This window comes from Narcine bancroftii, chromosome 8 (assembly GCF_036971445.1).
Source record: "Narcine bancroftii isolate sNarBan1 chromosome 8, sNarBan1.hap1, whole genome shotgun sequence".
NCBI classification, from domain to species: domain Eukaryota; kingdom Metazoa; phylum Chordata; class Chondrichthyes; order Torpediniformes; family Narcinidae; genus Narcine; species Narcine bancroftii.
In genome coordinates, this window is record NC_091476.1 from 148,361,665 (window position 1) to 148,386,199 (window position 24,535).

The window sequence follows — 24,535 nt, forward strand, 5'->3', positions numbered from 1 at the left end:
GAAGGCAATGGTCCTCCACTCTGGAGACGTGACCCACCCAGCGCAGCTGGATCTTCAGCAGCATGGACTCGATGCTGTCGATGTGCTAATTAATTAAACATACAAATTTTCTGCAGAGGATTCTTTATTCTCTAATCTTTGTGCTATTTTACATACCTGAAAAAGGTATGATTTTCCACACATACTTTCCACAGTTTCTTGGCAGCACGGTAATTGGACAGTTTAAACCCAATAGTACTTTCACACTGATCCTGAAAAATGAATGCAGAACACAAATAATTCCATGAACAGCTGGTATAGAAAACTGTAATTAACCCTAAAAGTTACCCCCAAAAAATCACTATAGTTTGAAAATGCTTCAAATCAAGAACATTTTTAAAGTATTGAGACAACAACCTACCTTCTGTACGTTCACCCATTTACTGTGTTAGCCCATGTTAAGTTGCCACTACAGAAATCGACAGCTCATATTTTCTACTCCATGCCAATGACTTCAAAAGGTAGTCATCTCCAACATTTTAATCACTTTTCCACATTGTTTATGTCAAGCACCATGTAGAAAGACCTCTGCTGATCAGAAGCTGACTCCTGACTGAAAACCACAGTCCATAAACCAAGCAGCAAAAAAAAAACAACACATTTTTAACCACTATTTTGTATAACACAAAGCTGGAATATAGAGGCAAAATTGTGACAGAACGCAAAATGCTATTAAAAAATAGTAAAACTAAAACTGCACACGCTGGAAACCCAAAGTGAAAATGTTGGAAACATTTTGCAAGTCAAGTCAGCATCTGGGGCAAGTGAAACAGTTAATGTTTCAGAAATATTCTCAAGGATACGAATCAAGAAATGTGAACCATTTTTCTCTTTCCACTGATACCTGGTGCATTCAAGGCTGCACACTGTCCCATCCTTGGTTACTCAGACCACATCGTTGTCCTGCTAACCCCAGTGTACAGACTGCTGACAAAGTAAACTAGGTCATTTCACAGGGAGAAAAGTACATGGCAGGACTGCCCTGAAACCACGGACTGGAGCAGTTTCAAGGGAGGTGGCCACTTACAATGGTCACGTAAACAGAGGAGTACACGAGCTCAGTGACTGGCTACATCAGTAAGAGCAAAAGCACAGAAGATCCACAGACAGCTGTGCAACACTGGCAACACGAGGTGTATGTGGTAAGGGATCAAGACTATTACGGATCATAAATCAACTTTGTGAATTAAGGATAATGATGCCTCCCTTCCTGACAGACTGAACACCTGTACATAGTTTGATGAGAAGAACAGGATGATGTCATCCCGATAAACTGGCCTCCCACAGAGCCGCAGCTGAGATGAGGATAAACCTATTTAAGGGGAACCCACACAAGGCGGCAGGACTGAACAACATACCTGGTTGGATCTGAAGGATTGCACAGACCTATTGATAGAGGTCTTCGTGGACGTCTTCAAGACCTCAATGCAGCCGTCTGCTGGTTTCAAGACAGTTTCCATCATCCCGGTTCCAAAGAGGGCAACAATAACAGGCCTAAATGACTACTGCCCTGTAACTGTGACCTCCACTATTATGAAATGCTTTGAGCATCTGGTGATGGAACATATCAAAGCACACCTCCCAGAGATGCTGGATCCATTTCAATTTTCCAATAAAAGAAACTATAGCCTTGTCACTTCACACTGTCCAGGCCCACCTGGAGAACGACGCCTCATACACCAGGCTGCTGTTCATCGACTTCAGCTCAGTGTTTAATACGATCATTCCTCAGAGGCTGTTGGAGAAGCTGTCCTCACTGGGACTCAACTCCCCTCTCTGTAACTGGATCCTGGACTTCCTAACGGAAAGACTACAGTCTGTCCACATTGGTAGCAGAAAATCGAGCACCGTCACACCTCAGGGCAGTGTGCTCAACCCACTCCTGTTCATACTACTGACCCATAACTGCATTGTCAGATCCTGCTCCAACAGTGTCATCAAGTTTGCAGATAACAACAGTAGTTGGCCTGATCAGCAACAACGAATCACACCACAGAGAAGAGGTGGAAAATCTCGTGAAATGGTGTGAGAATTACAACCCAAGTCTCAACGTGGACAAGACAAAGGAGATGATTGTGGATTTCAGAGGACCAGGAATGACCACCCTCCACTACACATCAACAGTTGTAAAGTAGAGAGAGTGGAGAGCACCAAGTTCCTTGGAGTTCACTTAACTACTGACCTATTGAGTACACTCAACATCTCCTCACTTGTCAGGAAGGTGCAACAGCAACTGCACTTCCTGAGAAGACTGAAACTGGCAAGGCTACCGGCCACCGTTATGCCAACCTTCTATAGGAGCTCTATCGAGAGTGTCCCGGTCAGCTGCATCACAGTGTGGTACGGTTGGTACAGAGAAATGGATCAGAGGTCAATTCACAGGACCTTAAGAGTGCTTCTCAACCTTTATTGCCCTAGGCCCCACTTTAAGTTTAAAAAAAAATGTATGCCCCACCATTAGTGGAAAAAAGTTATATATTCAAAAGAAGTTTTAATTAAATAATTTACTGAAAGTGTATTTCAAAGACCTCAACAATGAAGACGCTGTTTACATCCGGTACCGCACGGATGGCAGTCTCTTCAATCTGAGGCGCCTGCAAGTTCACACCAAGACACAAGAGCAACTTGTCCGTGAAATACTCTTTGCAGACGATGCCGCTTTAGTTGCCCATTCAGAGCCAGCTCTTCAGCGCTTGACGTCTTGTTTTGCGGAAACTGCCAAAATGTTTGGCCTGGAAGTCAGCCTGAAGAAAACTGAGGTCCTCCATCAGCCAGCTCCCCACCATGACTACCAGCCCCCCCACATCTCCATCGGGCACACAAAACTCAAAACGGTCAACCAGTTTACCTATCTCAGCTGCACCATTTCATCGGATGCAAGGATCGACAACGAGATAGACGACAGACTCGCCAAGGCAAATAGTGACTTTGGAAGACTACACAAAAGAGTCTGGAAAAACAACCAACTGAAAAACCTCACAAAGATTAGCATATACAGAGCCGTTGTCATACCCACACTCCCGTTCAGCTCCGAATCATGGGTCCTCTACCGGCATCACCTACGGCTCCTAGAACACTTCCACAAGCGTTGTCTCCGCTCCATCCTCAACATTCATTGGAGCGACTTCATCCCTAACATCGAAGTACTCGAGATGGCAGAGGCCGATAGCATCGAATCCATGCTGCTGAAGACCCAACTGCGCTGGGTAGGTCACATCTCCAGAATGGAGGACCATCGCCTTCCCAAGATTGTGTTATATGGCGAGCTCTCCACTGGCCACCGAGACAGAGGTGCACCAAAGAAGAGGTACAAGGACTGCCTAAAGAAATCTCTTGGTGCCTGCCACAGTGACCACCGCCAGTGGGCTGATATCGCCTCAAACCTTGCATCTTGGCACCTCACAGTTCGGCGGGCAGCAACCTCCTTTGAAGAAGACCGCAGAGCCCACCTCACTGACAAAAGACAAAGGAGGAAAAACCCAACACCCAATCCCAACCAACCAATTTTCCCCTGCAACCGTGTCTGCCTGTCCCGCATCGGACTTGTCAGCCACAAACAAGCCTGCAGCTGACATGGACATTTACCCCTTATAAATCTTCATCTGCAAAGCCAAGCCAAAGAGAAGAGAAGAGATTTCAATGCAATTAAGGTTGGGAATATACTGGAACACATATTTCATATTCAACTTCTACTTCAATATGTCAACCATTTCAAACACACATTCAACAATTGTCATCATTTCAGTGGGAACCTTGCCCCCGATGCTCGGTGCAGATTTTTTTGATTCAAGGGACTAATTTTGTTAGTTTCAACCTTAAATATCCACATTTTGTAATTTCCAGTTGGTTTCTCTTAGCTTGTAGCAAATTACTAACAGCACTGAAGCCACATTCTACAAAATAAAACAATGGAAAATGTATCAATAGTTCCCTTGCTAAAGTAGTCAAGTTTGGATATTTCTTTTTGATCTCGTTAGACAGACACATCATGGTTCCTTTCACTTTTAACAGAGTTTTCACAGATTCATCGTGTTGCAACTCTGATAACTCCTCTTGTTATTGCACTGGAACTTCAGACAAGTCCACCAGCAATAGCTGAGTTAACTAAGAGGGAAAATCCATTGCCTTTAAAAATCCATAATTGAAATCAGTAACCAACATTTTCAAATGGTCAACAATGACGTTTGTAGCAGCATTAGTTACCTCACACTTATTCAACCAATAGAATTAACTGAAATTTCTTGTAGAAATATTCCTTTGGCATCATTCTGGAAGTGTCATGAATCCAAATATTTTTTGTTTTTGCATCAACGAGCATCATATTCACTACATGGAGTTGCTGGTTCAATATACTTAGTTTCTCAAAAATATCCGTCAAGTAACTCATACATTTTGCCATCTGTTGTTAGCACGAACTTCATTTCAGGTTTGTCCTTCAAAAACTCGCTGAGGAGATCAAACAGTTCCATAAACCTTTTGAAGCAGTTTCCCTTTGACAACCACCTTACTTCAGTGTGAAGCAATAATCTCACATGTTCTGCATTTTTAATCGACACAAAACTACTTAAACAGATGTTCACATTAGACATTAGCTTTGATGGGATTGATACACTTGATCACAGAATGCAGTATCTCCTGTAGAAACTTTCTAGGCAACTAAGTTTTCTCGGTGGATAACACAATGCACAACCAACATGTTTGGATTTTTATCCTTCATTAATTTTAAACATCCTGTTTTTTTTTAACCCATCATAGCAGGTGCACCATCTGTAGTACAAGATACAATGTTTCCTTTTGGCATTTCATTTTCACTCCAAATAATTTTTGAGGTGGCTGTAGATTTCAACCATAGTAGTGGTTATTTCTAATGATTCACAAAACAATATTTCTTCTTGAATCTCTTCCTGATCAATATATCTCACGTATGCTATTAACAGAGCTTCACTGTTCTGTACAGTAGATTCATCCAGTTGTAGTGAGAATTTCCCTGATTTCAACTTCTCAATAAGCTGTTTTTCAACTTCTTGACCCATGTCATCTATTCTGTTGCAGACAGTACTCACTGGTATTGCTCAGACATCTGTGTCATCCTTTTGCAGAATTGTTTTGAGAAACAATGATATTGCAGGTTTAATCAGTTCCTCCCCAATCGTATGATTTGCTATCATGTTTTGCTATCATCAAAGAAATTTCATAGCTAGATTCAAGGGTATGATTCAGGCCTGTAGTTTGTGCAGTGAATAATGAAGTGATTTTTTTTAATCTATTTTCAAACTTCTCTTTCAGTGATTTAAAATATTCCAATTTCGAATTGACATGGTTAGGATGTTTTACCCTCAAATAAAATTCAAGACGGCCTGCTTTCATGGTTTCATTTGTCAAAGTCTGTTGGCATAATAGGCAAAAAGGTGCATGTTCATCAGGTACAGCAGGTATAAATCCAAGCTTCAAGAACTTCACTGAATATTGACAAACTTTTTGCTTGCTTGGTCTGCTCAATTTGAATATACAACAGCGTGCACTCTCTGAAACAGATTAATATAACAATGCAAGCTCCTTAAAACAGATTAATCAATATTTTATTATGTCTTAGAATTGAAAAATGTAATAAAAGTAATGAATGAATCAAAAGGAAGAAGGTTGACCATAAAAAAAGAAAAAAAACACTAGCGCGGTTTCTGACATTTTTTCCTTCCAGAGAGTGCATCAAAACGGTGCTAGCCCCGTGCTTTCTGGAGTCCTTATTTCTTTTCACACCCGATTTTAGCATCCCCCTCAGGCTGTCACCTGGGGCAGAACCCCCGCACCGCCCCCCCCCCCCAATCGATACACACAAAGATCACTCACTACTGAACTGATAAAGTGGAGTATAGATGGAGACACGATGGTCGAGATAGTTTGGAATCCCCGTTGCCAATAAGATAATATGGAATGGATGATCATTATATTTTTCCTGACCGGTCTTATTATGTTAACCAAGGATAACAACAGTTAAAAATAAGAGAAACAACAGAGAAACATTGGAAGAGCAAAAACACATGTTATGAAAATAAAAAGAACAAAGTGATTTTGGAAGTTACTGCAATTGTGTTATACGGACAGTGTTGCCAAGTCACAACCTTCACACCAACATAACAAGTTTATTTTTTTAAACCAACTTTTTAATTACTTCCCAAAATATTCCCATGTCCCACCTTGAGAATTTATGGCATAGAGAATCACTGGAGTCTCTTTGCCCTCCATCTACTGGGACCATTGTCTGAAGAGGGTGAGCAAAATTATTGAAGAAATATTAAAACACAAACTTCCAATTAGATTACACAAGCATTATTCCCACTATTGAGCAACTCCTTCCCAGTTACCTACAAATGGAAGGACAAACCAAGGTAGGATGTACATCCAATTTTGCCATGTCTCTTGCAAAGAAAAGGTTGAAAATATAGGTTTAGGATTAAAGCAGTTAATTAAACAGTAGCTTTGAGATGAAAGTTAAAAGTGCAAGTTTTGTATTCTAATACTGAGCCATATGGTTGCACATTTGACCTATAATGAGCAAGCAAAATCTCCATCAACACCAAACTCAAACTTAAAAATATAAACCCTTTTTCCTTCTCCAGCAATGTAATTGGATCTGTTGACATTTCCAACATTTTCTGCTTCATTAGAGAAAACACGAAGCTTGACATGATGTCCCATGGTCAAATAGTTCACAAACAAAGTCACAATTGCATCGTTTTTATTGCCTTGGTTTCTCTTCAACAATTTGCATTTGCTTTAAGCTATCCTGATTTGCACTTCATCTCATCCATTTCTGCATTTGGGGATGCAATTAAAACTTCCTTCCTTTCAGAAGCCACACCTAAACCTTGGCATCACCACTCTGAGATAGTCCCTTTATTCTTTCAGACAGAGTAGTAGTGGAAAATCGCTTGTCATACGAGAGGCCGGTGATTAGCCTCAGGGATCGGTGCTGGGAGCATTGTTTTTTGTTGTCCACATTATTAATAGGGATGATAATGTAGAAAATTGGATCAGCAAGTTTGCTGAGGACACTAAGATTGGAGGCACTGTGGGTGGATAGTGAGGAATATTTTCCAAAGCTTACAGAGGGATCTGGACCAACTGGAAAAATGGGCCAGAAGGGGGCAGATGGACTTTAATGCAGAGAAATGTGAGGCATTGCATTTTGGAAGGACAAACCAAGGTAGAACGTACACAGTAAATGATAGGGCACCGAGGAGTGCGGAGGAACAAAGGGATCTGGGAATTCAGATGCACAATTCCCTGAAAGGGGTGTCACAGGTAGACAAAGTTGAGAAGAGAGATTTTGGCATCTTGGCCTTCATAAATCAAAGTATTGAGTACAGGAGTTGGGATGTTAAGGTGAGATTGTATAACACATTGATCAGGTCAAATTTGGAGTATTGTGTGCCGTTCTGGTGAACCAAACTACAGGAAGGATATCAATAAAATTGAGAGTGCAGAGATTTACTAGGATGTGCCAGGCCTTCTGGAATAGAATTAAAGGAAAGGATTAAACAGGTTTGGTCTATTCCTTGGAGAGTAGAAGCATGAGGGGAGATTTGATAGAGGTTGATAAAATTATGAAAGGTATAGACAGAGTAAATGTGAGTAGGCTCTTTCCACTTAGATTAGGAGAGATAAAAAAAGAGAACATGCACTTAGGGTGAAAGGGGAAAAGTTTAGAGAGAACATTAGGGGGAACTTATATTTTTACTCAGTGTGGAATGAGTTGCCATCTGACTTGGTAAATGTGGGCTCACTCTTAAATTTTAAAAATAAACTGGATAGATACATGGATAGGAGAGGTCTGGAGGGTTATAGAAGGGGTACAGGTCAGTAGGAATAGCAATATGACTTTGGCATAGACTAGAAGGGCCGAATAGCCGGTTTAATCCCAAGCCTCAAAAAACAAATCTTGTTTGTTTTTTTTTCCCCTTCTTATTTCTAAAGAGTTTTCAATCTGAAATTATGACACTTTCCACCAACACTACCTGACCTGTTCAATGCTTGCAGCATTTTCTATTTTATTTCATCTACTAATGATTTCCTGAGAAAGATTAAAATGGTTATCACTACCAGCTAAACTAAATATCGAAAACAAGTAGAATCTCAATGAGACGAGACAAAAATTTACTTTGCCCACAGATGGCGCCACATTCATGTTCCAACTTGCTTTTTGATTCATGTTTTACTAGCAGAAGGGATGAACCAGTTAGAAAACGTTCCCGCACGTGCCCACACATGCGCACATGCACATCATCAAATAATTCCAGACACCATCCACTGTGTCTGAGGAAATGGAGAGAGAGACAAGATAGGACACCAAACACAAATGTTTAACACGAGGCCATGAGGTAAAACATCTTTCTGTCCACATCACAATTATTTATGCCATTTGCTAGATGCAGATTAACTGCTGAACAATGATGTTTCAAAAGCACTTAACTAGTTGTAACAAACAATAGAAAATCCCTATGTTATGAGAAGTCCAATACAAATCCAAATTTAATTATTTTAAATTCTGTGTTAAATACAATTAGCTTGCTTGGATAAGAATAACTTTTGCAGATATAGTTTTGACATTTCTAAGAAATTGGTTTTCCCACTTCACTTTGTGCTTTCCCATCTCTTCCCACGTAGCAAAACATTGTTATGCCTGTACGTGGATCACTCATTTTCTCGGTCAGAGAGCACAGAAACAGACTCATCACATCCATGTTAATCCCATCTTCCATACCATTCTATTCCTAAACAATTTAATTGCTTATCTGTACATTCACTTAAATGCTGTCAACAACTCTTCTCCCACAACTTTCTCCAGCATTGCACTTCAGGTAGTCACCACTCTAAAGGTCCCTCTCAAGATGCACTCCAAATATTTTCCCTCTCACTCTTAAATTTACATCCTCTGGTTTATTCACATCTGATAAGGGAAAAAGTTTCCGATAGTCTACCTTATCTATAGCCCGCATAATTTAAAACAGTTCATGATCACTCTCAACCTCACCACCACAGGAAAAACAACCTTGCTACTGTCTCTCCTCAGAACTGAAATACCCTATCCCAGGCAGCACTCTGTACCTCAGCACAATCACATTTTGCTAACAGTGTGGCCAGAACTGCACATAATACTCCAACAGAGGTCCAACCAATATTTTATAAAGGCTGAGCACAACCTCTCTGTTCTTGTCTTCAACGCTTCAACTAATGAAGCTTGCATCCCATATGCACGCCGAACCATGCTTCAAGGAGTTTTGAACTTGCATGTCAATACTGCTAGGACCTTATTATTCATGGAGCATTCCCTGTCCTCATTAATATTCCCAAAATGCATAACCTCACATTTACCAAGATGCTAATGCATCCTATAATTTTTCCATTATTGACAGTACATGACAAGATTGTGCATGACAAGACATTTTCTTTAAATAAAATCTACAGTGAAGAATCCATTAAGGGAAAATGGTCATAGGTGTAAAGTCCTCCATTGTGCGATATATGAGCAAATGTTTTAGTGCATCTTTTGGAAGGATTGGGCATTAAGGAAAAGGGCAGTATAATATTGAAGGGCAGGATGAAGGCAGAGGAGAGAAAAGGTCTAAAGCATTTAAAAATAATTCAGTTCGGATTGAGGGAAGAAACAGCAAGGGACAGAAAATACTTATAGGAATTGCATACATGCCCCATGTAGTAATCATAATCTACAACTCTTAAATGTAGAGGTACATTAAACCAAGCAATATGATAATCATGGTGAAACTGAATTCAAATGTAGATGAGGCAAACGAGATCAGCAGTTTTAGTAGGGAGAATTATAGATAGATCGTCTTCTCAATCAACATGTTGAGCAACCAACAAGGAAATAGGCCTCTTTAGATCTAGTATTATACAATGAGCAAGGAAATCAATGATTAGTTAGTTGGGAATTTTTTTAAAAACTGATAATTATTTAAGACCCTGGCAATTCAGCAAATGAGATAATGTACACAGAACTGATAAATTTAACAAAGTAAGGATATACTCAGAGTGCAATGAAAGTTCACCAGGTTGATTGAAAGGGGGCATTACATGAGGAGAGATTACATAGGTGGAGTTAAACTGAAATTTGGAAGAAAGCCAGGTCTTAGTGAAAAACACAAACTCTTAGGGTAGATGCAGGGATAATGTTCTCATTGTGGATTATGGAAATAGTGGTCACAATCTCAAAAGAAGGGGGTTGGCTATTCAGGACTGGAATAGAGAAGACATTTCTTCACCAAGAGGATAGTGAATCTTTAGAATTTTCCACACAAGAGAGTAGCAGAGTTCATCACTGAGTATATTCAAGACAAAAATCATTAAACTAAGGGGTTTATGCCAATTTCGGGCACAGAGACAACAATGGACAATTAGGAAACTGGGGTTGGGGACACCTGATAAGAGATTCATAAAATCATGAGTGGCTTAGACAAGGTAAAAATAGTCTTTTTTCCCCCAGAAGAGGGGAACAAAATCTGGAAAACATGAATTTAAGGTGAGAATGGGTAGATTTAAAAAGGAACCCAAGGGTGACTTTTAAAAAAAAACTAAAGTGGTGGAGAAACTCAGCAGGTCAGTGTGGGTCTTCTTTGCCCTTTCACACAGAGGGTAGTGGGGAACAGGCTGCCAGAGAAAGTGGATGCATGGATAGGAAAGGTTTAGAAGGGTAAGGGCAGACCACATAACTGGGCCAAAGGGCCTGCTTCCATGCTGTCATCACTGACAAATGCAGAATTCATGAACACCCACAAACTTGGTTTTTTTAAAAAAAATGTCATTAATGAATTAGCATCCAGAACATGTGAATAGCAAGCTGTAGCCTGAGAACATATTTTTCCTTTAAAAATTAAGAGATAAAAATCCACTAATTAAAAAGCATCATGACTGCTTAATTATTGGAAAAATTGCAGTACCCAAGTTCATCTTCCTTAGCTGGTCTGGTTTCTGTGCATGAAGTGAAATATGAAAGTCTGCAGACGCTGTGATTGCAGTAAAAAAACTCACAAATGCTGGAGAAACTTAGCCGGACTTGCAGCACCCATAGGTGGCAAAGCTCAGGCCCGAAACATCATTAAGATATCTTTACCACCTAAGGATGCTGCAAGACTAGCTGAGATCCTCCAACACTTGTGAATGTTTTTACTAGTTTCTGTGCATCTCTAGGCTACGTTGTTTATGGATAAATGACTTTTCAATGGTCGATACGTTAGTTGTGTAAAATTGAAACAGTAATTGAAATATAAAGATCCACCCACACCTGAGAGGAATAAGGGAGGGCTAATAAATGCTGGCATTACTAGAGACAGTCACAAATGGATTTGTAAACACAAAAAAGAATAATCTTAACAGATCAGATGGGAAGTACTTGATTAAACAAAATTCATGACTAAGCTAACATTTTAAAAAAAATTCGGGGAGTGCAATAAGGTTACAGTGCCAGTGTTCAGGACTGCGGTTTGAATCCCACACTCTGTAAGGAGTTTGTACATTCTCCCCATGTCTGCATGGGTTTTCACTGGGGCCTCTGGTTTCTTCCCACTCTTCAAAACGTACCGGGGGCTGTGGGGCAAATTGGGCGGCACAGGCTCGTAGGCCACAATGGCTTTGTGTCTACATTTAAATTTAATAATTTCACTTTACAAAGATGCATTAAATTTAAGTACCTCTCCTGGGCGAATTTTAATGAAGAAGCTGCTCCGTTTGTACGAAATCTTCAGAACTTTAGGCCAGGCAAAGCGATTTATTCGTAGTCTGTCTTTGTAAACAAGGAGGCCACCTGAAGAAACGCCGAGCATGATGTCCACTCCTTCCAAATCCTAAATGCCAAAACAAAACAATGAAGAATAGTGCATACTAAGAGTTGGACACATTGGAACTAAAGATTGTATCTAGTTCACTTCTCTACTTAAGCCAAAAACCATTTGTATTCGTTGTGCTCCAAAGGGTTTTTACGTCTTTGAAGTTTCTCACCCATTGTTTGTTCTGAAGTTTGTTCTGGCACTTTTCAGCAGACAATTTTGTTTTTTCCTTCTTTTTTATTTTTCTTTTTCTTTTTCCATAGCTACATCTTTTTCTTGGGGCCTTTCTTGGGTGGGTGGGGGTTGGGGGGGGGGGAGAAGTGGGTTACAACCATCATGGAGTAAATGCTGAAATTAATTTTGTACTTGTATTTTTTAAACTTTGTTACTTGACTGCCATGTATGGTCAAAATTTTAAAAAATATAAAGAAATTGTTGGTTCACTAAATGCTAGAATGAAATTTATTTTTTTATTCAAATTTTCTCCTTTTAAATATTGTTTATAAATGAATTATATGCAGCCCCCCCCCCTCCAGTTTTAGAAGAGTACTTACAACACGAAAAATACACCAATTCTTCACCACTGAACTGGATGGTTGACAGAAGTTGAACTGAAATCTTTTTAAAGTCCCAAAACTTTAATTACGGAAATAGAAATTTAACATCATCTGATATCATTAGAATGAGGTGGTAAAGATGGTAATTTCTCAGATTACAAAAAAAAGTGGATAATCAAATGATCCAATTTCTGTATTTGATGGCATACAAGACCACCCCCACCCCCCACCCCTAATTTTAGCATGAGATTTCAGGAAAATTTTGTTTTAGTGTATTTACCTTCAGTCACCTTGATGGAAACCCTCCAGCCTTGCATGGCTGAGATGCTGAGGTCTCCTTGCACACAAGCAGCAGCACATCCTCCTTGCCCACCGGGGCTCAGGCTGCTTACCCTCAATGCACAATGCTAATTAATTGACAGGTGTGCAAGGGAGAGAAGCCAGGACAATGGGTAGGGCCCAGGCCCACTGTTGCGTGGAGACATAGATCGCTTGCATTGAGGGGAGGACTGGGCTCAGCTCAATAGGCTGCTCGTTCAAGCCAGCCATCCCCGTGTCTCGTTTGATTTGCTCTGAGGTCATGCTCGTTGTGGCCCAACGCACCCTTCAAAGCATTGTGGGAGAGAGTGAGCAGGATTGAGCGAGCAGGCCTTCTCACTGGGGGAAGTGAGTGGTACTGGCTCCAGAATGCACATATGTGGAAGACAAATGATGTTTATCAAATGCCTTTTTTTTTTAAAATACAGGGTCAATGAAGGAAACACAGTTAATGTGAACCATTTGAATTTATAAAACATTAATAAGTTCTGCATAATAGACCTATTATTCAGATCAAGTCCCATGGAATCATATGGGCAGAAGCCACATGCAAATTGGCCACATTACATCAATGGGTCATAATCACAAGATAAAGGAACAGAAGTCTGCTCTACAACTCCACCCTTAGCTAAATTGTTCTCACATCTACTTCCAAATTCTGACATTTTTCCCATATTCCTTGATACCTATCAATCTCCTCCTTAAACTCCCCCAATGATCAGGCCTCCACAGCTGTACGTGGCAACAAATTCCACAAATCCACGACTTTCTAGCTACAGCAATTTCTCCTCATCTCTGTTTTAAATGGGTACCTTCTAATTCTAAGAATGCTTTTTTTTTGGATTGGAGGAATGAGTAGAGTGGTGATCACCAGGGAGAATTAGACTTTGGTATACGGGGTACTATTTCCAAATTTGCAGGCAACACAAAACTTGGGCACAGGAAATTGCAAGGATGATAACTGATTTCAAGAACACAGGTAGGTTGAATGTGCAGTTGTAGCAGTTTAATTTAAAGACAAAAAATGTTCCATTTCAACCAAAAAATGAGAGCCAAAAAAATGAGGGCATGCAGGATGCTGGGTTATATAAATACATAGAGAAAAAGAGAAAGGATATCATAATGAACCTTAATAATCTGAAGAGACATGGACTCCAGACGGGCAGACAGGATTAGTTAAATCCACCTCAGAAGCTGATTCTACAATCCTCATTCGAAATGTGGTGGCTGGCAAATCAATCAATGGGTCTGTAATTTTTGTGTTGGGGGGGGGCGAAGAGAGAGAAGAGAGAGAGAGAGAGAGAGAGAGAGAGAGAGAGAGAGAGAGAGAGAGAGAGAACTGGGAATGATATAGCAAGTTCAGTGGAAAATTTGGTCTACTGGGAGAACAATGAAGAAATTTCTTTCATGCCATTAATGGTTTGCTACCTGACCTTCACCATGTTTATCTTGTTTCAATTAATTTAAGTGGTTTCATGTTCCATACTATCCAATACACAAAATTGCATGTTACATATTCGCAGCACATTTATAAATTCATGCCACGGGGGTCAATGGATAGAAGCTTTCCATGTGCAAGAAAAATAGTAAATCACTTGAAACAGCATTTCTGCAATGCAAGTAAAAATTGTGCTATTTAAAATTTTGATCATTCTTGAAAGTAGTGAAACAGGTAAAGTAAAAAGACTCACTCAAAGAATGATACAACTGATTGCTTGCTAAGTAAGAGTTAAAACTGTGGTAAACTGAAAAATTTTAAAAAACCACTAATGCAATAATACATGTAATTATAGCAATGAATTCTTATCTTCCAAATTTAAATTATAGAACTGGGAAATTATTCTACCAAGATTGAAAAGCGGATCTAAAATTGTTAGACTTATAAATAATCAGGCAATTACAGCAATTTAACAATTTTTGTTCAGCACAGGAGGCCTCCATTTGGGCCAATCCCTGGTAGAGAAATCCCTTCAGTACCATTATTTCTCTTTCCTTCCCCCCCCCAACCCCCATCCACCCCACCCCCAAACAATTTCCCTGTAGCCCTAAAGGTATATTGAGATTCTGTATTATCTGTTTTCTCCCCCTCAACAAAATAGTTCAATATGCATTTTTAAACTTACTTTAAACCTGCCAATTTAATTGAAAAATCAAATGACATATTAATGCACACTGGACAATTCAAAAGTGTCCCATATTTACAAATCCTATTTGAATATGTACATTCCACAGGAGTTCAATTGTTTGGAAGTGTTATACGTATACAAATTACAATGCATATTTTATTGGTCCAATTTCTTAGTGTCAAATTTGGAGGGGAGCGGGTCGATTTTTACACAGGTCACACTCTTGATCTTGGTCGTTCAAGGCTTTGAGAGTTCGGATGGCCTGGACTGGGTGTTAAGTCCGCGGTCGGGACATCTGGAGCTCCGCTAGGTGGGCAGCTGGAGTGATGACCTGTGGTCTGGTTGGTAGCTCTGATGGATGTGCAGCCAGGGCATTGGGAGCTCTTATGGACAAGCAGTTGGGGCCAACTTTTACACAGCTCATACAAAAATCCCACGATGTTTGGGGGAAAACAAAGGAGGGGGGAGCTCAACTGTTACACGTATCTATGTTAATTCAACCATCTTTTTCACATCAGTTTAACTGATTGCTGGATCTTATACATTTACAAACTAGTGACATTTACTAATTGTGCATTTGTGGTATCAGCTAAACCACTACTTGGCTAATAACAGTTTAGAAACTGGAACATTTAAATTTCAGTCTGTAACAAAATTGCATCATACCACTGGCTCCAAATGTTTTTTTTTTAAAAATCAAGCACATATTCTCAATCTGACTAGCATTAAAAAAACCCAAATTTTTAGTTTTTTTGTGGTAGAATTAAGTAATTGAGTACCTTTGCAGGATGAAAATCGACACCATACATTGACAGCTTCTTGGCATTCTCCAAGAATTGTAAATCTGCTTGTGCAGGGGTCATAGCCCTAGAAAAAATTTTTTATCAATGCCAACATTCATAAAATACCTCATTATCTAAAAAGCCCCACTTCTGCCTGAAAAATAACATTCAGATAACAGATTGATCTTCCCTTTGTTGTTGAAGGACAATGCTGTCCCTTTTTAAAATTACCAGTAAGCAATGTAAGACAGTTCACAAGAATCCCCATAATTTCCAGTAGCCATCATTGGATATTACAGCCACTTAATTCAAGCTCCCCTCACCACCCCCCCCCCACCCCCCCCCCCCCCCCGCAGATGAGGATATGATATGATTCCTCCCTTGGCCCAATTTAGTTTATTTAAAATGTTTCAGATGATGCTTGGATTAGATACACATCAACACTATTTGCCTTAACATGCTCATCAAAAAACACCATATAAAATATCTTCAACAATGAGGATAAGTCAGAGAATTTCCAGAAATTATAAGAATAGTAACTGTGTAATATTTCCACTATAATGATCATACTTGTTTAAGGAAGACTGAGATACATAGCCATCAACCTTTTCCACCATTCAATAATATCATCGATGATCCTACAATTCAAAGTCACCTTCCTGACATCATTTTATCTCTCAACACCTTCAAGCAATCGAAATTAGTCAATCTCAATATTGAATACTTATTATAGAATAGAATAATAGAAAGTAGAAGTATGGTCATTCATCCCTTTGAGCCTCCACCACCATTCAATATAATCCTGGTTGATCATGACTTCAGTACTCTATTCCTGTTTTCTCTCCATTCTCCTTGATCCCTTTCACGATCAAACCCACACCCACCTCCCTTTCAATACAATAATGAACTGGTATTACCAGTAACTTTCTGTGAAAGGGAGTTCAACAAGTTCATAACTCTCTGTGAAGAGGTTTCTCTCATCTCAGTTGTAAATGGTTTTATCCTGGACTTCAACATCAGGAATATTCTTCCTGAGTCTAACCCGACTAGTCTTGTCAGAATTTTATACATTTCTTGTTGTGATCCTTCCCCACCCCACCCCCATATTCTTCTAAATTCCAATGAATGCAACCCTATTTTCTTTCTTCAGACACGATTCCTGCCATCCTAGGGATCAGTCTAGTGAATTTTCACTTACCAATCACACTTTCAACATTAATTTCCAAATTGTTAATGCATAATGGTTTATACCAAGGCATTAATCCCCGTGGGGGAACAACTGGCAATAAGCTTCCAAATCAGAAAAGCAACCATCTACCAAGTCCATTTTGGATCCAGTTTGCCAACTTGCCTTGAATCCCTTTGGCTCTAACCTGTGGACTAGACTCGCTTTGGCACCTTGACAAAGGCCTTTCTGAAGTCCATGTAGGCAACATTAGCTATCCTCAGTAACATGTTTGGTTATCTCATCAAAAGAACCAAAAATTAAAAGAAAAATTAAATTGGTCAGATTGCATCTCCCCTGAACAAATCATTATTATTAATTAATCAACATCTACTAGGTTTAATCAGCTATTAAATATAAATTTAAAAGAGCAGTGGACCCAACACAGACTGATATGGAATAATCACTGCCTTTCAATCTTGCAGTCTTAAAAACTATTTAGTACTACTTTCTGGGAAACAAGAAATGTTGGGGTCCACAACAGTACACAAAAGTGTTAAAGAAACTCAGCAGGTCAAGCATCATCTGTAAGAAGTAAAAGGTAGTCGCCATTTTGGGCCAAAGTTCTTCATCTGGAATGTCAGAAATCAGGCAGATGGGTGAAGAAAAGGGTGGAGGAGGCAGGAGAAAGGGGAAAAATGGGGAGGAGCACATGCTAACATTTTAGAATAGGTGATTGCTTTTGGGAGAGAACACCATTGCCACATTGACTCACCTGTCCAGAACCTCACATACAGCCAAACAGAGGCAACCACAAATGAGAGGAAGCACACCTTATATTCCATCTTGGCAGTCACCAATCAGATGGCATTAATATTGATCTCTTCAGTTTCTGTTAACCCGCTTGCCTGGTCTCTCCCTTTCTGTCTCCCTTCCTCAAGCTCCCCTTCCTTCTCCTAGCAGAGAGCTATCCTTCATAGCTTCATGCCCTTATCCCCTCTCATTTCTCAGCTTTTTACTCTTCTACTCTCCCATCTGTATTCACTTCTTATCTGTTAGTTTGGGCCCCTCCCACTTCCCCTTCCTCCAGCCACCTTTTATAAAATTTTAAATTTAGACATTCTACACGGTAACAGGCCATTTTTGCCCACAAATCCGTGCTGTCCAATTTACACCCAATTAATTTACACCCCTGGTATATTTTGAATGATGGGAGGAAACCGGAGCCCCCCCTGGAGAAAATACACTCCTTACAGACAGCGAAGGATTCAAACCCTGGTCCTGCCACTGGTGCTGTAAAGGCATTGCGCTAACTACTCCACAAATCGTGCCGCCCATCTTAGCATCTGGCTAATTTTTGACACTCCTGATGAAGGACTCAGGCCTGAAACACTGACTGCCTTTTTTTTCCTTTGGATGCTGTGTGACCTGCTGAGTTTCTCTAGCACTTTCATGCACTGGATTTTAAAATCTGTACTGGCTCTCCTTTATCACTCAATTTTCTCTAGGTGCCTGTTTCTTTTTCTTCATGATTAGTACTTTGAAAAGCTTCCTCTTAACCTTCAATATCTCAAAAATACACACTGAAAATACTACTAATTGTTAAAAGTGCAACACAAACAATAGGTTTAACCACATATTTCAGAAATAACCAACTAATTTCCAAGATGGAATCAGAAGACACTGTTCCAGAAAACTAGAAATGGTATTTCAATCAGCAAAATTAACATTTTTAAATTAGAAGTGAATACCTGTGGGTTTTGTGAAGTTCCATTATTTTCTCTTCCAGTTCTTTTGTTTGATTTGGAGCCAACCTGAACTCACTCACATAATCTGTTCCATGTAGCTCTGGATCATATTCACCCAGCTCTGACTGAACTGTATATGATCCCAAAAGGATAAGGGTAACAAATGAACAAGGCAAACATCCAGTAACTATGTCCTGTCGTAGCTGAAGGCACAAGTAGTATCTGAAAGAACATTTGTAATCAAAAGTCATTGGAATGAATAAATTTAAAGCATTAATAAATTCAATAGAACCAATCCTTAAAAGAGTTTGACTAAAGATTTAATAAAGTTACATTACAGGTAACTTTTTAAAGTAATGACTCGTGATGGCATTGATAATGGGTTGCTCTTGCATTATTAAGTATACATACCAAGCTTGGAGTGGAACATGCAAATAACATGATGGTAAACACCATTACTTACATGTACCACTCCAAACTACACAATAAATAATCACCATTTCTTCATCATGATTGGGTATGAATGCTGAATCACCCTACTCAACATCGTGGGAGCGCTATCACAAGAAGTACCTCAGGAGATCAAGAAAATCACTGCCACTTTCTCTTTCACAATAAGCATTGGGCTTCTCTATATTTCGTAAATGAATGAAAAATTGGAAAGTAGTCGGTGTTGGGAAATGGATACTTTAAAATGCAGAGATTGGTAGTTGAGTGTTTAAAGTTCCTTTTTGCAGAACATTAAAAGATCTGATATTTCAATTTCTACTTTTACCTTGAGACCATTTTAAAAAAAAAGTATTTGAGGGAATTACATTACACATGGATAAGATTTGTTTTTCCGAAAACCTGACTAGGACTTGGAACACACTACCCATAGGGACCGACCGCCTTAGCTCCAATGACTCCGGTTCAATGTGGGGTTGGTAGGTTATTGGCTCATGTAAATTGCCCCCTATGGTGTCAGTGCTGGGCAATTGCTCAGCAAAAGGTGTAAGGCACTTCTTCCATCTGATAGCCTGCAGGTTAGCCTACGGGTCACCCTTGGGCAAGGTGTGGTATCTGTTCAGCCTCCCAATCAGGGTCATGTGAAGCCATGAATTGCAGATGGTGGATTTTTTTTTTTAAAAAAGCAGATTCTACAAATTGGAATTTATGCTTGTAAAACTAAAAACGCTAGAAAGATGAATCTGCTGATGAATGGCTAGGGTTGCCTCCAAGTATGGAGATTGCAACTGAAGAAGGCAACAGGAAACCACTTTAGAATTTTTCCCTTGTCTTATCATGGGCTTAACATGGACTATGGTCTCAGCTCAAAGATGAGCCTTCACCGAAGGAGAACAGGGGAGGTAACAACTACAATTCAGAGGGTCGACGGATGGAAAGACTTGATTGCCACGCCGAGTGGCAAGGAACCTGAATGAATGAAATTGCCCCCAGTGTGTAAGGAGTGGTAGAGTTTAGAGGGGAGAAGGGGGAAGGAAATAGAGACAATAAATTTGGTTGGGGTAGTACGAAAATGCGTGGTTAATCATTAGTACTGACAGTCTGCCAAAGATGTGTCGGCCTGACTCTCTCTCTATGTGCTCCCTTTCTCTAGGATTCTAGAGCACAGAAGTTTTTACCTTGTGTAACAAAGTCTAGCACGAGCTATGTGTATTTATAGATATTTGTGGATCAATGTTTGAATCAATTCACTGATTACTAGAGAACATCCTGGGTAAAGTTGGAAAACAGCATAATCTGGAGGGAAGAATGAATCACCAGTAGAATTTCAACTCTAGAAATATGTATCCCAATAACTGTTCACAGTTTCCCTATGGAATCATTGTGAATGGTGACAGTTTTGCTGGCATTACTACTACAAAATCCAGTCCAAATAAACAAGTTTTATTAATATTCTGAATAATAATAATTTTACATCAGTTTTCAAGGAGCTATGGAACATTGCAGAAAGTAGTCTTTAAATAATGTTTTGTCATTTAAATTTAAACCGCTAAAAAATCCAACAAATTACAATCCATCCCTGACGATCTATTCTATTTATATTTAGCCAAGTATTCTTATTTCCAGTACCACAAAACTAGAGTACTTGCACAAGTTCTCAGAAATATTTAATACTACAAATCAATTTGACAGACTTTAGCCATGATAATTATATTTAGTATCCATACACGTAAAGTACTTTGAACATCAAAAAGAATTATGACCAGATTAATAAAAAAATTGAGAAAACATCTTTACACCTGGTTATATCTTCAGTCAGCTGTGCAGGGTCAGGAGGATAAAATTTCACATTGAATGTAAAATCCCATGGACTACCTGAAGTAGAAAGAAACAATATGTTGTCACTAAATCCTGGCCAATAAATGCACATTAGTATGTCCAGAAGCCAGGCATTTGTAACCTGGGCAGACCTTGAGGAAAGGCTCAGGCCTGAAACAGTCAATTTTAAATTCTGCTTTGACAGAAGTGAGGAGGGGAGTGATGATACAAGAGGCAGGCTGTCAAAATTGTGCTGACAAAGTAGCTGAACATTTGTGCCAAAAGGCAGAGTTTTGCTCTTTGGCATTCGCTGGTGTAATGGAGGATTAAAACCATGTGCCCAGATGCTTTTTGCTTATGTGGAACTGACGACACTGGGTCCACACGCAGGTCACCTTACTGTCAGAACTAGCAGATGAAATTAAACTCAGCCATGGGGATTTATCTGAAGAATCACTTTGAAATGGAATTCCACTGTGAGGCCCAGGGAAAGCAGTTGTCAAATACGACACTCTGAAATTGACGAATTGGTCACAACCTGCCTTGCTCGAGAAGTTTTAATAAGTCTTTGTATCTACGAGATAAACCAGGAAATCATAACATCCTGGTTCCATAATAATTAATCTTCTAAATTGTAGAATATAATGTTCAGTTTTGATTTTGACTGACAAATGTTAGAAGGAGTAGGCACTTGATTAATTGTTTTTGGGGTATATAAGCCTGTGGTCCTGCTGCTGAAGTTTAGACTCTCCGAGGGGTGGGAACACCCCTTGTCAAGAAGGAAGAACAGCCAGAGTCTGAGCAACGTCCCGGTCGGGGGAGGTGGAGAAGCTGCTACCGGTGCCCTGACAACCTACTACAAGTGTGCAGTCGTTGCCTCGCTTCGGCAGTTGAGACCAGTCCAAGCATTGATAAGTATAGTTGGGAAGGGTTTGCATATTGTAGTGTGAAATCAGCTTTTGAATTAGTAATAAACATTTGTATAAACTGAACTGCTCTCGGTGTGTGTGTCTATTTTCTTTCGGTAGCTCAAACACTGTGACCAATCTAAAATGAACAAAATGAGAGGTATAAGTTTACCCAAGACAGCTGGTGAGCCAGGAGCCAGTTGCCCACAATCAACTTTGCTCTATAGCCCACAAACAACATGCTGCAATACTGGATTCCACCAGTTATTTCCAAGACTTTAACTGAAACAATCACCACCAATCTGACCTTCAGTTATGGAAATATCATTGAAATGTCACACAGAAGTTTTGAGAGAATCTTCCTAAAGTATCTAAGAGAAATGTGCCATTATACAAATTATATATGGATGAAAAAAAAAATCACTGTATTCAGCTCATCTTACTCAACCAGAAATGCATCAAATCAGTGAAGCCAGGTGCTTTGCCTATATTTAATTTTTACTGGGAGTTCACTTCCTAAATATGGGCACATGTTGTCAGCTTGATTCAATTTTACTTGAGAATCAGCATTTTATGGGTTCCCTTTGAAACTTGTGCAGCTAATAAATACACTGGCTAATAATTATAGCACTGCATTGGTTTGTGTCTGCTGAAAGCCATGTCAATTAAAATCTTTGCATCTTTTGTTTTATTTCCTCATTTATCCTGAACTGTTTTAACTCAAAGAATTTATCCAAATTATCCTAAAAACAGACAACCACAAGGTTTATTAACACTCAACAAGGAAAGGACATTTAAAAACAATGTTATCAATTATTTAAAAGTTTCTACAAGTTCTGTAACTTGAGGTACTTAAAATGCTTTGATATTGTCTTGAACTTTTCCTGTAATTGTGCAAGTGGTTTGAAATTTTCACTGCTTCCCAAAAAGTAGCCTAACAATTCACAATGTGATAAGGATGAGACACCCAACAGGAGAAAAAAAAATCTTACGCGCAAGGATTATTCCTATAGGAATAGGATGGCTCAAATTCTTTGGCTTGGCTTCGCGGACGAAGATCTATAGAGGGGTAATGTCCACGTCAGCTGCAGGCTCGTTTGTGGCTGACAAGTCCGATGCGGGACAGGCAGACACGGTTGCAGCGGTTGCAAGGGAAAATTGGTTGGTTGGGGTTGGGTGTTGGGTTTTTCCTCCTTTGTCTTTTGTCTTAAATGAGATTAGTGTAATGAATGCAAAACTGAGACATTGCAGGAATAAAAAGGCAGTATATAAACACGTTTCTTTCCTCTACAATTAATCACTTTAAATAATGATTTAATCTATTACACACAAAATACAAGAGTGAGGTACACAGATTCTCATCAAATGTTTGGTTCTATGAGAATTGTTCCAGTCCCAAAGGGAATCAGTTTGTCATTATGCTTTCTTTGTTCACACCCTTAAAATGATCAAGTATTCAATAACATCTTAATTCTAACCTTCAATTTCAGATTGGGAACATCCCTTCTTTATTCCTTGAATGCTTTTATTTTGAAAATTATTCATATTATACATGCTAATTTCTGCAGATTATTTATGGATGTTCCAAAATTGACTAACAATCAACATTTTTACCAGGTTTGCATTAGTTTTAGGCTAACAGCCTAAAATTAATGCAATTCTGGCCATGGATAATTATTGATGCATTTCCTTGTGATGACAGATGGAATAAATGCAATTAATTGAATGTATAAACAGAAAAAGCCACGAGAAATTCATAAATGAACAGATAATAGGTTGTAATCAGAAAGGACACATTCATTTTTCAGAAAAAAAAGCATTAAAAGCAGACAGAACATTAAGAAAGCCTTTAAGAGCAAAACAAAATTTCAAAAGGATCTAAGCCATCATGAAATCCCTGTGTGCAGAATGTGTAAAAAATAAAATGTCACTTGCTTGCCATTGTTACATTGCCAGCAAATTGAGAGTTGTTTAATAAGGATTTTGTAAATAAAGAGCTATAGGCAATACTTCTATACCAAACCACAATATTTCGGAATGGTGTTGCACAGATAAACTTTTACATCAGCCAATATAATCTTGCTATTGAGAAAATTAACGAAACGGCTTGTATGTTTTAGATGAGAAAGTATCTTACCCTGTACTTGCTTCTTTATCTCTTTGGTGAGATCCAGCCAACTCTGAAAACAAAAAAAAACTGTTGAACAAATGTAGAAACACAAATCATCATGGACCAACCCCTGAACAATGAGCCCACATATCACATATTAGTGAACTGGCCACAACAATAATCGTGTAAGAAACCCCATTAACATACTTAAAAAAAAAACTATATTGCCTCCTACTAAGTTGGTACTGGTGTCCATCAGAAGTTTTGGCAAAATCAAAAGAATCCTTTTCAATTGCCCTGAATGATCTAGCCTCCACAACTCTGCAAGGGAATTCCAGAGGTTCACGATTATCTGCAAGAAATTTTACACAAATGCTCCCTTATCTTCTGTATCCCCTCATTTGAGGCTCTCCCACTAGTGGAAACATTTTGTATCTATCCTGTCATTCTTCCTTGGATATTATAGGTTCAAATGATCACAACTCGTTCTTCTGAACATCCAAGAGTATAGATCTATTTGAAAAAATTCCTGAAAAGACGACCTCAATCCAGGAATTGTTTGCTTCTACATTAAAGGATTCAATTATAAATTATTTGACCACCTTCCAGTCATCTCTTTCTTTAATTATTTTCCACCTCCCATTCTAACCTGTCCTTAGCATCCTATATTGCTCTAA

General features: G+C 39.2%; 1 protein-coding gene across 12 annotated transcripts in view; it reads right to left on the reverse strand.

Moving 5' to 3' along the window:
• Window positions 1-24,535, reverse strand: part of LOC138741349 (protein 4.1-like) — a 124,615-nt gene that overhangs the window by 42,073 nt on the left and 58,007 nt on the right. For all 12 annotated transcript variants that reach the window (XM_069895267.1, XM_069895276.1, XM_069895264.1 and 9 more), the window contains exons 5-10: window positions 23,886-23,928; window positions 20,822-20,897; window positions 18,579-18,797; window positions 15,660-15,747; window positions 11,745-11,897; window positions 157-251 (exon numbers count right to left, since the gene is read on the reverse strand). In XM_069895267.1, the coding sequence (XP_069751368.1) occupies window positions 157-251; window positions 11,745-11,897; window positions 15,660-15,747; window positions 18,579-18,797; window positions 20,822-20,897; window positions 23,886-23,928 (674 nt within the window). The remainder of the gene's footprint in view (window positions 1-156; window positions 252-11,744; window positions 11,898-15,659; window positions 15,748-18,578; window positions 18,798-20,821; window positions 20,898-23,885; window positions 23,929-24,535) is intronic.